General features: G+C 48.5%; 1 protein-coding gene and 1 long non-coding RNA gene across 12 annotated transcripts in view; one reads left to right on the top strand and one right to left on the bottom strand.

The window, feature by feature from the left end:
- TBC1D2 (TBC1 domain family member 2) overlaps window positions 1–13,498 on the bottom strand; it is a 47,952-nt gene extending 34,454 nt beyond the window's left edge. For 2 of the 8 annotated variants that reach the window (XM_029919925.1, XM_029919926.1), the window contains exons 1-3: window positions 12,942–13,497; window positions 8,546–8,687; window positions 2,652–2,799 (exon numbers count right to left, since the gene is read on the bottom strand). In XM_029919925.1, coding sequence (XP_029775785.1) covers window positions 2,652–2,799; window positions 8,546–8,687; window positions 12,942–13,310 — 659 coding nt within the window. In that variant the 5' untranslated portion in view covers window positions 13,311–13,497. Of the gene's footprint in view, window positions 1–2,651; window positions 2,800–8,545; window positions 8,688–10,495; window positions 10,705–11,241; window positions 11,356–12,941 lie in introns of those variants that run through there. The other 6 variants (XM_029919928.1, XM_029919930.1, XM_029919929.1 and 3 more) reach the window with 6 other exon arrangements.
- LOC115276108 lies at window positions 5,462–11,774 on the top strand. 4 transcript variants are annotated; one of them, XR_003901822.1, is made up of 6 exons: window positions 5,462–5,738; window positions 5,980–6,123; window positions 6,969–7,281; window positions 7,487–7,622; window positions 8,119–8,229; window positions 11,429–11,774. It is a non-coding gene; the product is annotated as an uncharacterized LOC115276108 (long non-coding RNA). The 4 variants fall into 4 exon arrangements; XR_003901820.1 differs by lacking the exon at window positions 5,980–6,123; XR_003901821.1 differs by lacking the exon at window positions 5,980–6,123 and having other exon boundaries at window positions 6,969–7,306.
- Window positions 13,499–13,874: the final 376 nt, after the last annotated feature.

Raw genomic sequence — 13,874 nt, 5'->3', positions numbered from 1 at the left:
CCTCGTTACTTCAGTAAATTCAGATGCTGAAGCCGACAGGGAAAATCTGTAAATGTGCCACACAGAGCCAGGGGTCTCTAATCCAAGTCCAGGAAACAATCTAGTTTGCTTCCTAAGAGGTCCCTGTCTGAAGTCCACACAGAAAATAAGCACTCCAACAGGATCAGTATCGGATACAGTCTGAAATCCCCAAAAGCTTCCTTCTCTTTGGTTAGATAAATGATAATAGCAGCAAACAATATTTATAAAGTGCTAAGCACAGTTCTGACGCAGTTTGATCCATTAACCCGTTTAACTCCCACACTAACGTTGTAGGGCAGGCACCATTGTATTCACTTTTACTAACAATTTAAGTGAAACACAGAGAAATCAAACAAGCTACCTAGGACAGCACAGCCCATGACTGGTGAAGCCAGGATACAAATCCAGGCAGTCCGCCTCTAAAGTTCAGGCCATACTACTATCTTTTTATAAACTATTTAAATCAAATCCTGTTAGAGGGAAATTGTATACATAACACATGAATAATAAATGAAAAAGTAGCTGAGAAATGATCAATGTACAGTAAATTACACATGTAAAAAGTGAATAAAAAAACTCACTAAAGGTATCAAATTCCAGACTTCAAGCTTTATTACAAAGTGGAAATAATTAAAACAGTACAGTACTGGCAGACAAGTAGACACATAGATCAATGGAACAGAATAGAAAACCCAGAAAGAACCCCACAATTTTATGGTCAATTAATCTTCAACAAAGAATGAATGAATATACAATGGGAAAAAGACAGTCTCCTCAACGAATAGTGTTGGAGAAACTGGACCACTACCTACCAAAGAGTGAAACTGGACCACTGAATTAAAGACCTAAATGTGAGACCTGAGACCATAAAAATCCTTGAAGAGAGCACAGGCAGTGACCTTTGTGACATCAGCTGTAGCAAGGTCTTTCCAGATATGTCTCCTGAGACAATGGAAATAAAAGCAAAAATTAACTACTGGGACTTCGTCAAGACAAAAATCTTCTGCAAGTGAAGGAAACCATCAACAAAACTAAAAGGCAACCTACGGAATGGGAGAAGACACTTGCAAATGACATATCCAATAAAGGATTAATATCCAAAACATATAAAGAACAGATACAACTCAGTACCCCAAAACCAAATAATCCTATTGAAAATGGCAGAAGACACGAACAGACATTTCTCCAAAGAAGACAGCCAGATGGCCAACAGACACATGAAAAGATGCTCAACATCACTGACCATCGAGGAAATGCAGATCAAAATTACAATGAGATATCACTTCACAAACCTGTCAGAATGGCTAAAATGAAAAAAAAAAAACATAAGAAACAAGTGTTGGTGAGGATGTGGAGAAAAAGGAACGCTTTTGTGCTGTTGGTGGGAATGTAAACTGGTACGGCCACTGTGGAAGACAGTATAGAGTTTCCTCAAAAAATTGAAAATAGAACTACCCTATAATCTAGTAGTCACACTACTAGGTATTTACCCCCAAAATACAAAAACACTAATTCAAAGGGATACATGCAGCCCTGTGTTTATAGAAGCATTATTTACCATAGCCAAATTATGGATGCAGCCCAAGTGTCCATCGATAGATGAATGGATAAAGAAGAGGTAATATACATATATATACATATATACACATATATAAATACATACACACACAATGTAATATTATTCAGCTATAAAAAGAATGAAATCTTGCCATTTGCAATAACATGGATGAAGCTAGAGAGGATAATGCTAAGTGAAATGAATCAGAGAAAAACAAATGCCATATGATTTCACTCATATGTTTAAGAAAGAAAACAAATGAGCAAAGGGAAAAAGAGAGAGAGACAAACTAAGAAAAAGACTCTTAACTATAGAAAACAAACTGACAGTTACAAGAGGGAAGAAGTGTGGCAGGGGGATGGGTGAAATAGGGGATGGAGATTAAAGCATACACTTATTGAGATGAAAAATAAAATGGAACTTAGGGGGAAAAATGTAAAAAGTGGGTTGCAGGGGCGCCCGCGTGGCTCAGTCAGTTAAGTGTGCCTCTTTTGATTTCCACTCAGGTCATGATTTCACGGGTTCATGAGTTCAAGCCCCAGATTGGGTTCTGCATTGGCAGTACAGAGCCTGCTTGGGATTCTCTCTCCCCCTCTCTCTTCCCCTCCTCCACTGTGCACCTGCACACACTCTCTCTCTCTTAAAGAAATTTTTAAAAAAGCAGGTTGTATACAGTCACTTTGGAAAAAAGTTAATAATTTGATTGTTTCACATACGAAGACATGTCATCACGTTACATCATGAGATCAGGATGATCTCGGTTATGTATATACATGTACAGAAAATGCAGAGGAAAGAGATATTCTACATGCTAAGAATGCTGTCTGGGTGACAGGATCACAGGTAGTTGAAAACCTATACTTTTCTAGATGTTTCTAATTTCCTACAAAGAATATACAGTACTTTAATAATCAGAAGCACAGATGTAATATTTTAATGTGATGAGTTAAAAACAAAGCCCCTCACCCTCTCCCTGCGCCCAGCTCCCTGCAGGGATCACACCGGATCACTGTAAGCTCCATAGAAGGGGCTGTCTGCAAGGTGGCTGGCTCCTCAGTCCCACTGTACTCACTGTATTTCGGTTCCCAGATGCTTGAGGGAAATATTCTGAAGGGCCGAGGGCATGGCAGGCACCGGCTGCAAGGCGGCTGCCACGCCCACGAGCCCGGGGGGCGTTTGCACAGGACACAGGAACTCCTCCAGCTCCGCTTCCTCTTGCTCTGGGGAACAGAGAGGGCAATCACTCACTGCTGCACTTGGACACACGAGACAGGGGCGCGGGGGGGTGGGGGGCTTGGCTCCCACGGGAGCAGGGGGAGTCGGTGGGCTGCCTGAGCAAGCCTTCCTTGCAGGTTGAGAGCAGCCAAGGAGGCGGGCTTTTCATAAAATGTTCTCCCAGGAGAATGATGCATCTTACTGAGAAAGTCTTCCTGAGAACCTCGTTAAAATACACAGAACTGCCGATGCTTCTGCATCTGAGAATCCACCCTAAAAAAGTTACCTGACATGCAGACAAAGCTTTATGAGCCAAGAGGTTCATCCTGGCACCGTCTGGCTTCACACTGGAAATAAATCCCTCGAACTGGAAGTAAAGTTCTGGGGAGGGGTTAAATAAATCACGACGCCTTCCGGAAAACGGAATACTACTCAGCCGTTTAAAACGAGGCTAATGAAGAATGCTTAAAAGCAAGAGGAGCAGGTGTGAGATATAAAAACAGCTAGCAAAAAAATTGGGTTAGAGCATGATCTCAATTGTAGAGAAAAAGTCTCACAGAAATACACTCTGTGGTGTGGACAGAGGTCAGAAGTGCATGGTGGGACCAGAAGCAGGCTGCCCTCATTATTGGTTCGTGTTTTTGCCCAAAGTGTCTACTCTAAACATGGGTTATTTTTTATAAACAGAAAAATAATGTATACTCATCACAAGTAGAAATTTATAAACAGATTTTGGAACCAGGACGCTTTAGGCTCACAGTACGTAGTACCAGAAAGCAAGGCAGGGCATTGGTACTATTACACAATCTGAAACATGTTTAAGTAAAAGGCAAGCGGTGGGGGAGGGGGGTGTCATAACATAATGTGAACACTGGCTGTCGCTGGGTGACAGGATTATGGCTACTTTTTCTTCCACTTTTCTACTTTTTCTAACTGTTTTGCAATGATTCTTATACAGTGAGTACTTCAATACATTTAACTTTAAGGAACATTTCAAGGCTAAGGAAACATTATTTAAGGTATAAGAGAGAGGAGGTGAAATACTTAGACATTAGCTTTGAGTGTCACAAAAAGCAGAGGAGAATCAAGGCCACTTGTTGAGCGGCAGGATCTGGACCAGGCAACTCGAGGCATGGAGGGCAGGAGACACCTCCCCCTGGAGCCCTCTTCCGGTGAGGGTGAAAATGTAAGGAGAGAGGGAATTTTACTTTTGCACTCCATTTTCAAACAGGGTGCAGGTGTAAAACCATTGAATGCAACCACAGGGGCGGGGGAGCTGTTGCATCTCCTCACAGACAGACTTTGCAATCAATATATTTAATTCCTACCAGGCTCTGTCACATCCGGCAGACAGGCCAGGACTTGGCAATGCCAAGTCATTCTTTTAAGCTCCTCTCTTCGATTCACTCTCTCGCCAAACACTTCTGGCATCTGCCCTGAGGTTTCTGGTGGATCTGGAGAAAGTCAGATAATTAAAGGCGTAGGAAGTTCCCAGATTAAGGAGCAGGGAGAAGCGTGTGCTTCAGGCAGACCAAGTGATTAGAAGCTGGAGAAGTTACAAACGGGCAGGGGAGGGCTGATACGGGATCTCATCTGGCTGGACTCACGGGGCCCCTGGGGTTTCAGCAAATGCCCCAAGGAATCTGCAGCACAGCTGTGGTGTGGGAAGACCTGAAGCCAATCCACGTTTCTGTTAGAAGGCTGCTGTGACCACACTGGAAATCGCATTTTCTCTTCTGGCTCCAGGTTCCACATTTTAAAAGTAAAAAAAAAATTTTTTTAATTTTCATTTTTGAAAGAGAGAGAGAGCAAGAGAGAGTGAGCAAGCTGGGGAGGGGCAGAGAGAGAGAGAGATACAGAATGTGAAGCAGGCTCCAGGCTCTGAGTAGTCAGCACAGAGCCGGACGTGGGGCTCAAACCCACGAGCCATGAGATCATGTGTGAACCTGAGCCGAAGTTGGATGTTCAACTGACTGAGCCACCCAGGCACCGCATGGTTCCACATTTTTAAAATGGGAAGGATACTCCCCATCCTGCTCCTTCAGAGAAAAAGTATATAAAAATATTTAGAAAACCATAAAAGCCCTATTCTGTGGACTTCTTTCAAAAGTAGTCTTTAGTCTTTAAAAAGCAAGTTTTGAGCTGATTCAAAATAATGATGGGTTTCTTGTTTATCAATATTTTAACTATTTTTATTCTCTCTCATTCAGAACAAACAAAAAATTTACAATTTAAGATTTTTGATGTCTTGGCAAATACTTCCCTAACTGCCTATCTGTTTCCCTTTAGTGTCCACCTTTGGCCCAAAATCTTCCCTGAGGCGACATGAACTAAAGCCTTGGGGGTAAATGTAACCCGCTGGCTGCATTCGCCAGTGAGGAAACAGTGGCTCAGAAGGGTTTTCGTGGCTGAGGTCACACAGCGCGCAGCAGAGCTGTGCACTTAAACACAGCTCCTTGCTTTTCCACTAAAACCACGTGGCTTGTCAGAGCCTGCGGTGTGGCAGGCAGAAGGTTCTAGCGTGGGAGGGGCTGCCCGGGAAGGCCCAGTGGGAAGGCCCCAGGTGGGAGGAGGTGTTCAGTGATGGGTGGGGCGTGACAGTGATGCCACAGTGAAGGTTAGCGCTTCCTGTAGGTAACAGGATTGGTGACCCAGTGAGGCTCTGGTCTGGGGCCTCTGGGCCCCTCTCCAACCTGGAGAAACACCATTGGGGAAGGAATTCTCAGCAGCGCTTATTTGAATTCTCCCTTTGCCGGAGCTGCCGGGCTGCTCCATCACTGGAAGGAAGTTACTGCCCAACCAAAGGGCCTGGGCTGGCAAGTTGCTTCCCTGCAGGGCCCTGGACATGGCACTTGCCTCCTCAGCATAAGGAGGGGGTTAGGAGCCTGCAGATTCAGGTTCAAATTTCAGTGCAGACGTTTTCTTGCTCTACTTCCTTGACCAGGTAGGTCCATTGGCCTCTGGGGGCCTCAGTTTCCTCTTCTGTAAAATGGGTACAACACTACCTCATAAGATTCACGTGAGGATTAGATAATATGAAGCACGTAAAGTGTTAGAAACGGTGTAAGTGGTATGCATGTTTTAATGATAACATATACGTACATAAGTGCTATTTTGTGTAAACCGTGTCCTACTTTGGTAACATATTATTAAACGTCTGTTGGTTTGCCCTTGATCTTTCTCAGCTCTTGTGGAGACCAATGTGTCAGTAAAGCACAAAATGAAGGTGTAAATGCTTAAAAGCTGCAGACAGCATGCCTTGCAGATTGCTCAACAGCAGTAATAGGACACTTCTGACCAGATGGAGTGTCTGTGACTCAAGGGCAGATGTGAGTCCGTTGGTTTTCATTGTCCCAGAGGCAGGCTGTTTCCTCCCAGGAAGGGTGGGGACTGCCTGTGGGGCAACCCGCTCCGCACAGCAAATCCAGGCCTGCCAGCCAGCTCACGGTTCCAGAAATGTCTTTCTTGGGGGCCTGGAGAAGGGGCTTCAGGGGGACCAGAACGGGAAGGCTGAAGGCTTGAGGAGAGGCCCACATCCCAGCTTCCTGCATCTCCTGCCAGCATCCTCCTTGGGAGACTGGTGCCCTGGGCATTATGGCCACCGCTCCCCTCCCCCCACGTCCCCAGCAGGGGCTGGCCTCGGAGAGGCTCACTAAATGTGCTCAAAGCCACGGCTCTGAACTGGGAAAGCGTTCAGCACTGCAGAAGAACCCTTGGGGTCCCAAAGCCATTTCAGTTCCAGACACACCAGAATTCTGTTATGAGGAGGGTTTCTTGTTGCTTCAGATCTGAGGCTGATCTCGGACAACTGTGCCAGCGCAGGCTGCAGTTTCCCGCATGGCCAGGGCTGTCTGGCTCTCCGGAAGAGAGAGGGTGGGTTCCAAGTGTAGAGGCACCCACAACCCCTCCCCAAAGAAAGCCCTCACATGCATGAAACCCCCAGAAGGTTCTCGGAAGAAAAGACTGATAATTACTATTAACAATTGAAATTGTTCATTCAATTGTTAATTCAATTAACAGTTAAAAGAACAGCTATGTTAAGAGTTAACAGTATGTTAACGTACATATACACATGTAACAACAAGTTATGAGGACGGCTGCCATGTATTGAGCACTTACTGTGTGCCCACCATGAGTCTAAGGGCTTTACATTCTTTTCCTCATTTAATTATAGAATCCAATGCAATTGCTCACAAATGTCCAATGTGCCAGGCAGGGCACCTGGTACTGGGACACCAGTGACAAAGACATGGTCCCTGCCCTCGGGACAGGATGCTGTAATGAGAACACAGCGTGACAGGCCTTGTTGGAACCACATGAAAAAAGCCTCGAGGGCTCCTACAGAGGCCAGCCGGCATCGCCCTGGGGGGCTTCCAAGGGGAGGCTGGCAGGAGCAGGCGGCGACACTGGAGTGTGGCTATGAAGAATAAGCGGGAGCTGGCCAGGCAGACGCGCTTCTGGTGCTGCTGAAGCACACACGCCATGAGGTGGGCACTGGCCGAACAGGCAGAGGTGAGCCAAGGGAGGATGGGCGCTGGGCCCTGGGCTAAAAGCTGGGCCTGGGTCATGGGTGGGCGGGGCTCCAGCTGTCACTTTAGAAAGCTCACTTGGGTGGCAGCCTGGAGGATGGGTCTGAGGTGGCAAGCCAGGACACGGGACACAGTGCACAGGCTGCTGTGGTTTTCCCACCAGGGGCTGTGATGCCTGAGCCAAGGCACAGCAGAGAGGAGGGGGCAGCCTGGTGCAGAGGACGGAGGGCAGACACCGAGGACCTGGTGAGCTGAGACTGCCCAAGGCAGGAGGGCAGCCACCATTACAGAACAACTGGGTGAATAAAGGGCCATTTAACGACGGGAAAGAAACTGGGGTAGCAGAGGGTCAAGGGCAGATGAACTCGGTTTGGGACACGTAAAACACACGGGTACAGAGTTCTAGAGGTGCCTGGCCACAAGTCATGCCCTTGGCCTATTTGGTCTCCCTGTTACCCGAGATGAGGTGTTTTGGACACACTGCAGCTCTGAGCTGGGACAAGGCTCTGAGCTCTTACAGGGGCAGCTGGGGATGGTCTGCCCTGATTCTCTACCTGCCAGCCATATGGCTGGCTGCAGCGTCGGGGGGAGGGGGTGATCTCCGGGACTCCTCCACACTTGTACGTTCTAGGATTGGGGATCAGGAAATTTCATTTGCCAGCCATGGGGAAGTGATGGATTCAGCTTCAAGGGAATACTACGGGTAGACTCACAGACCTACCCAACTCACACACAGAAGCATTTGCGTAGGAGGTGGCAACAATAACTGCATTTTCTCATTCCCCTTCTGCACAGCAAGCCCGTGAGAGTCTCATTTCTCCGGCCCTTCCCATGGCGGCCCTCATAGCTGTAGCTGATGCTTATTGCGCTCTGACAAGGCACAGCGTGCCTCCAACCACTTAAGGGGTATGGATCTGTTTCATCCTCATAATTACTCTAAGAAGTAGGTATAGTTTATTATGCTGATTTTATATGTGAGGAAAACAGAAGCTCAGAAAGATTAAGCAACTAACTTAAGACCACACAGGAGTAGGATTTGAACCCATACGTCCTGGTCCATATTCTTGCCCTTGACCCAACACTGTGCCCTAACGGATCCTGAGTCACAGCCCTGGCTCTTTGCTTCTTTAGCAGAGACTCCTCCCACTCACTCCCAATAGAGGGGAAAGGCTTGGCACCAAGACCCCTGGGTGTGTGGGTAGGAGGCGAACCCATTGGGTACCTAGCTCGAGGCGCAGGGCTGGCCCGTTCCCAGCCAGGGTGGCATCAGGGGCGGCGGGAGGTGCAGGCGGGCTGTTGTGGAGCTCCCAGCGCTTCATCTGCAGCTGCTGCAGCCAGTACAGCATCGCTTGCTTGGTGGCGGCCTGAGAAGCACAGGGGTTAATTGGTGTGGCCCTGCGCCCTCAGCGTGGCACTGGGTGTGGGGTTCGGGAAGGTCATGGGAGGCTTGGTGATTCCCTCCCAGGGAAAAAAAACCTGTCACTGAAGATGGGTGCCCACCTCTGAAACACCACCTGTTTCTTGGCCACAGAAGATAATCAGGCATTGGTCCCAAACTTAGAGGTTCCTTAACCTTTCTGGGTCTCAGTTTTCCCATCTGTGCTATGGTAAGGATAACACTCACATCCTGCCTGGGGCAGTTACAAGGATGAAATGAGGTAAGGGAAGTGAAAGGCCCAGCGTAGTACCAGATGCACTGGAGGTGCTCAAAAGGTGATCACTGTACAAAGGAATTTGGAGGGGCCAAGAGAAGGAAAGAACTTTGAAATTCTGACCTGAGTGGGGTCCCGGCACCATGACCATCTCACTGTGGAACATCGCAATGTCTTAACTGACTGTGATATTGTGATTTATAAGAAATATGTATTTGATCATTCAAATGACCTAGATATATTTCTCCTATGTATTTGATCTTTGTCCATGGTTTCTAGCTCACAGCTCCTTAAGTCCTCGGAACTTCCTGGGATAAGAATGATAAAGGTGACTTTTGATGTTTTAATATGGTAACTCTTGGAAAGCCCTTAGGGAACCTAATGATGGGGGCTGGTTGCCAGGAGAACCAACCATGTGATTAGAGGCTTGGAACTTTCATTTGGTTTTATACCCCATGCGGACTTTGAACTCAGGATCCTGAGATCAAGACCTGAGCTGAGATCAAGAATTGGATGCTTAACCTACTGAGCCACCCCAAGGTGGCCCAGGGCTTGGAAATTTCAGTCCCACCCCCAACCCTCCCAGGAAGGAAGAGGTTAAACCAGAGAATGGCCAATGAGTTATGACTCATGACTATGTAATGATGCCTTCATAAAAACCCAAAGGACTGGGTTTGGAGAGCTTTTGAGTTGGTGACCATGAAGATGGGGGGAGAGTGGCATAGCTGGAGAGGGCGTAGAAGCTCCTACCCCTTCCCCATACCTTGCCCAGTACACCTCTTCCTCTGTTTGTTGACTGGTATCCTTTACCATATCCTTTAATAAACTGGTAAACATAAGTTAAGTGTTACCCTGGGAGTTCTGGGAGCCATTCTAGCAAAATAATCAAACCTAAGGAGGAGGTCATTGGAAACTCCGGCTGTCAGGAGCACAGGTAACAGCCTGGGGCTCATGACTGGCATCTGAAGTGAGGGGTGGGGGAAGTCCTGTAGGACTGAGCCCTTAACCTGTGGAATCTGATGCTGTCTCTGGGTAGCCGGTGTTAGAATTAAGTTGAATTCTTGGACACCAGCTGGTGTCTGAGAATCTCTTGATGTTGTGGGGGGACCCACCTTTGACTTGGATCCAGGAATCCTAAAAGGCTGACTTTTTATGGAACAGAGAAAATCCTTCCTCTGCTTTGGGGATGCACTGAAATCAGGGGTATGGTTGGGGACTGGAAAGCCATATGCACAGAACAACATAGTGGCATCCTCCAGGTACCCCAAACAAGGTAATGATTGATACTGGTCATTCATCTCCCAGCACTTGGATGGTCCAAATACCTAGTTTCACATCTATTACATTATCGGATCCTCCAGGAGGAAGGCAGGGCAGGAGTGCTCAGCCCTTCTACAGATGGAGAAACTAAGGCTCTGAAGTTGGCCAGGCAGGTGGTGATGGAGCTGGTCCCAGAACCCGGGTCTCCCCCTTTAGACCAGAGCTTTGTTGTAGTTTATGGCCAGGGGACTGTGGCTTACATAGAGAAGGGCTGGGATCACTTGGGCCACAGCAGCCGGGCAGCTCGCTGGGGGTGGATGGTGAACTTCACAGAGCTGCCCACAGTCAAGGCCAGGTGAGAACACCAGCAGGCAGCAGGCTATGGGAAACCAGGGCAAAGCTCTCCCTTCTACGTGGTCCAGATGAGGTGTCCATGAGGCCAGGGGGCTCCATGAGAGAGGCGCTGGGCCTGTCAGGAGGTACCACATGAGATAAAAGAATGCCTACCAGTCTTCTCTTTCCATACACCCTCTCTAAGAGACCTCAGTGCTACCCAGGGCTTCACCAAGACCCTGTGTGACAAGCTCCAGCCCATACCCAAATGCCTCATTTTAGGAATTCACTAAACAAGTGTGTATTGAGCACCTACTATTCATGTCATGGCCCCCTCGTCTTAGAACTTAAGAGTCTACCAAGGGGGTGTTCTATGGCCTCCCCAGGTCGTGACTGGCCCAATTGAACAGTCAGCCGCCCCTCCTCTCTCACATCCCTAGTCACCTCATTGGTCTCCCTCCTCCCGTCACGGCTCTAGCTCAGCCACCATTCTCTCTCGATCACCTCCAGATAGACTCCCTGCTCAGCAACCTTGCCTTCTAATTTGTTCTCTGCCCAACAGCCACACTGAGCCTCCTAAACATTCTAATCTCCCAGGGCTTCCTTGCTTAATACTCTCCAATAATCTCCCACAACCCACAGGACAAAGTCCAAGCTCCCGGGCCTAACTCACAAATGCCGCACACTTTGGCCTCCATTCTCCCACTCCATCTTTTGGGCCCTCCAGAGCCCAGGCTCCGGTGATCTTCCTGGACACTCTGGGCTGTATCATGTTTCCTGTCTTTGCTCATGGGGCTTTCTTGGCCAGGAATGCTCTTCTTCCTCTCGTCTGCTTACAGAAAACCAAATCCCTTTTTCAGGACTCAGATGTCATCTCCTCTGTGCTGCCCTCCTGGATGGATCCTTCGACTCAGTGGAAGTGACCCTCCTGTTCACCACACTTTTCTGGCAGAGACTTATCAGAGCATCTCTACGGAACATCTCACTGTGTGTGCCAGGGTCCTGTCAGCTCTCTCCCCAGACCTTAAGCTGTTTGAGAACCAGGGGGCAGGTCTGATGCTAAGCACAGAGCCAGGCACACACACAGATGAATGGAACAGTAAAAGACGTGTAGAAGACCCTGTAGACAGCAGTTAGCCTGTGGGAGGAGACACATGACCCGTAAACCACATGATCTCTAAAATGCCTGCCTTCCCTGGCCTGAAATTCCTGGTTTGCATTATTTTGTCTGATTTTCCCAGCCTGGTCACCAGCCAGGCCCAGCCGTTACAGGGGAAGTGAAACTGTGGGCTACATACAGGGAGCTCAATAGATGCCCAGCTGGCTGGAAGTGGAGGGGGAGGGGCGGGAAGCCAGGGTGGGGTTGGCTGTTTCCTCACACACCCTTCTCTGGGGCGAATGAACCCCAGAATTCTTAACCCAGATCTGTCTTTCCACTTAAGTTCTGGGGCAACTCCTCCTGAAATGAACATTATGACCTCAGTTTTATCACCATGTGGGTTCATTAAACATTTATGAAGCACCCACCAGGTGCTAGGTTCTATTCTAGATGCTGAGATTAATTCAACAATTTGTAGGTCCCAGATGCTTACACACCTTTTTTCAATCTCACAGACTACCTAGATTCTGAGAGATTAAGTGACTAGCCCAGGGTTATATAGCTAGTCAGTAGCTGATGTAAAATTTGAATCCAAGCCTGTATGATTTCAAAGTATGTGGACTTTCCACTATTTCAGGTGGTCTCAGTTAAAGGTGATAATAAAACAAAACCTACTAAATGTGAAACACGTTTAGATAAGCCTCTGTGAACATTCTAGGCTGATCAGTGAAACCTAAGTATTTTATCTCCCAATCCCTGCCAATGTTTGCTCAGCATTCACTTCCTTTGGCCAAAATACCAAGAAAAGTGATTCAGAGTCCTGATCTTGAGAGGACTGCACAGCTCATATCTTTACTATACTCCAGCCCCGAGTAAGAAAGTTAAGGTAACTGCATTGTTTCGGCACACCAAAGAGGAAAAGTTCTGATACAGTACCGAGAGGTAGAAAGACTAAGTAAAGATTTCAAGTGTTGATTACACCACTCACTAGATGCCTGACCTCTTAAGTAACTGGCTGGTTACTTCATCACTCCAAGACTCTATTTCTTGATTATAATGTGGGTACATCATCCCTGTCTGTTATGGGAGCCCAATGAGAAAATGGGTGTAAATGCGTTTTGGAATGCATTAAATCCTGGGCACCCACAGTTCACTGGGGGAGATCAGGGGCTGTGATCCCTGTCCCAGTAAATTTACTGTGACCACCCACACGCGCCTGCCCGCGCCATGGGAATTCGTCCCAGCTCAAAAAGGAAGAAAACTGCCCCATTTACCTTCAGGGTAATAATCCGGCTGGGAGTCTTGATTTCAAAAGTCCCCTCCTCGGCGTCTGCCTTGCAGTCAAATACCGCACTGGAGAGGTCGATGCTGTCCAAAGGATTGGCATCCTGCGCTGTCCGTGAATAATACAGGCGACGTTTCTTCTCGTCGTAGAAGAACCAGCGGGATTTCCAGCCCCGGATGGGCCCTTTGCCACCAAATTTACTTAAATAACCACAGAGTTTCTTAGGGGTCGCCTCCTCTAGGGGACGGGCGCAGCCCTCCGACTCCTCCGGAGGCAACCCCTCGGGGCCACTGGCAGGCTCTTCGGACCTGAGGACGGAGGAGCTAGACTCTGCGGGGTTCTCCTGGGCGCCCTCCATCTCCACTAAAGACCGTAGAAGGACTGACTGGAGGTCAGCAGCCGACGGGGTCCAAATCCCAGAGACTCAGCCGGTGCCTCCCCAAACTGAGAAATCTGGGCGGGGGCGGGGCCAGTGGTGCCCCGCCCCGAGGAGACGGCAGGAATGCAGAGGGTTCCAGTAAGTTAACCTTAGACGGCCAAGCCAGGTGGGGCGGCTGGCCACGCCCCTCCCAACCCCTCCGCAGCCAGGCCACGCCCCGACACGCCTGGCTCACCCCATCCCACTCGCTTCCGGCTTTCACGCTCCGCCAGGCAGCCATATTTAGTGAGGGCAGCTGCGGGGCGTGTGGGGGCCCTCAGTTTGAAGGCATGGTGTCACTGAGCTAGGTTAATTGGCGTCAGGGAAGCAGGAAGAGATGCCTGTCTCTGACTAGACTGCCTTGGTAACTCGTATAATAGGGTAGAAAGATGGTCCTTGCGTCTTATAAGCAGTCCTTCTTTATCCCGCAGGTACCGCGTGGGTTACCGTCGGACGGGCGCATTCCATAGCCATTGGCTGAGAGGGACGCCGGCTCGGTGACGC

The sequence above is a fragment of the Suricata suricatta genome, chromosome 13 (genome assembly GCF_006229205.1).
Source record: "Suricata suricatta isolate VVHF042 chromosome 13, meerkat_22Aug2017_6uvM2_HiC, whole genome shotgun sequence".
Classification (NCBI taxonomy): Eukaryota; Metazoa; Chordata; class Mammalia; order Carnivora; family Herpestidae; genus Suricata; species Suricata suricatta.
The sequence above is the reverse complement of the archived record's forward strand: the minus strand, read 5'-3'. Positions and strand labels throughout refer to the sequence as shown.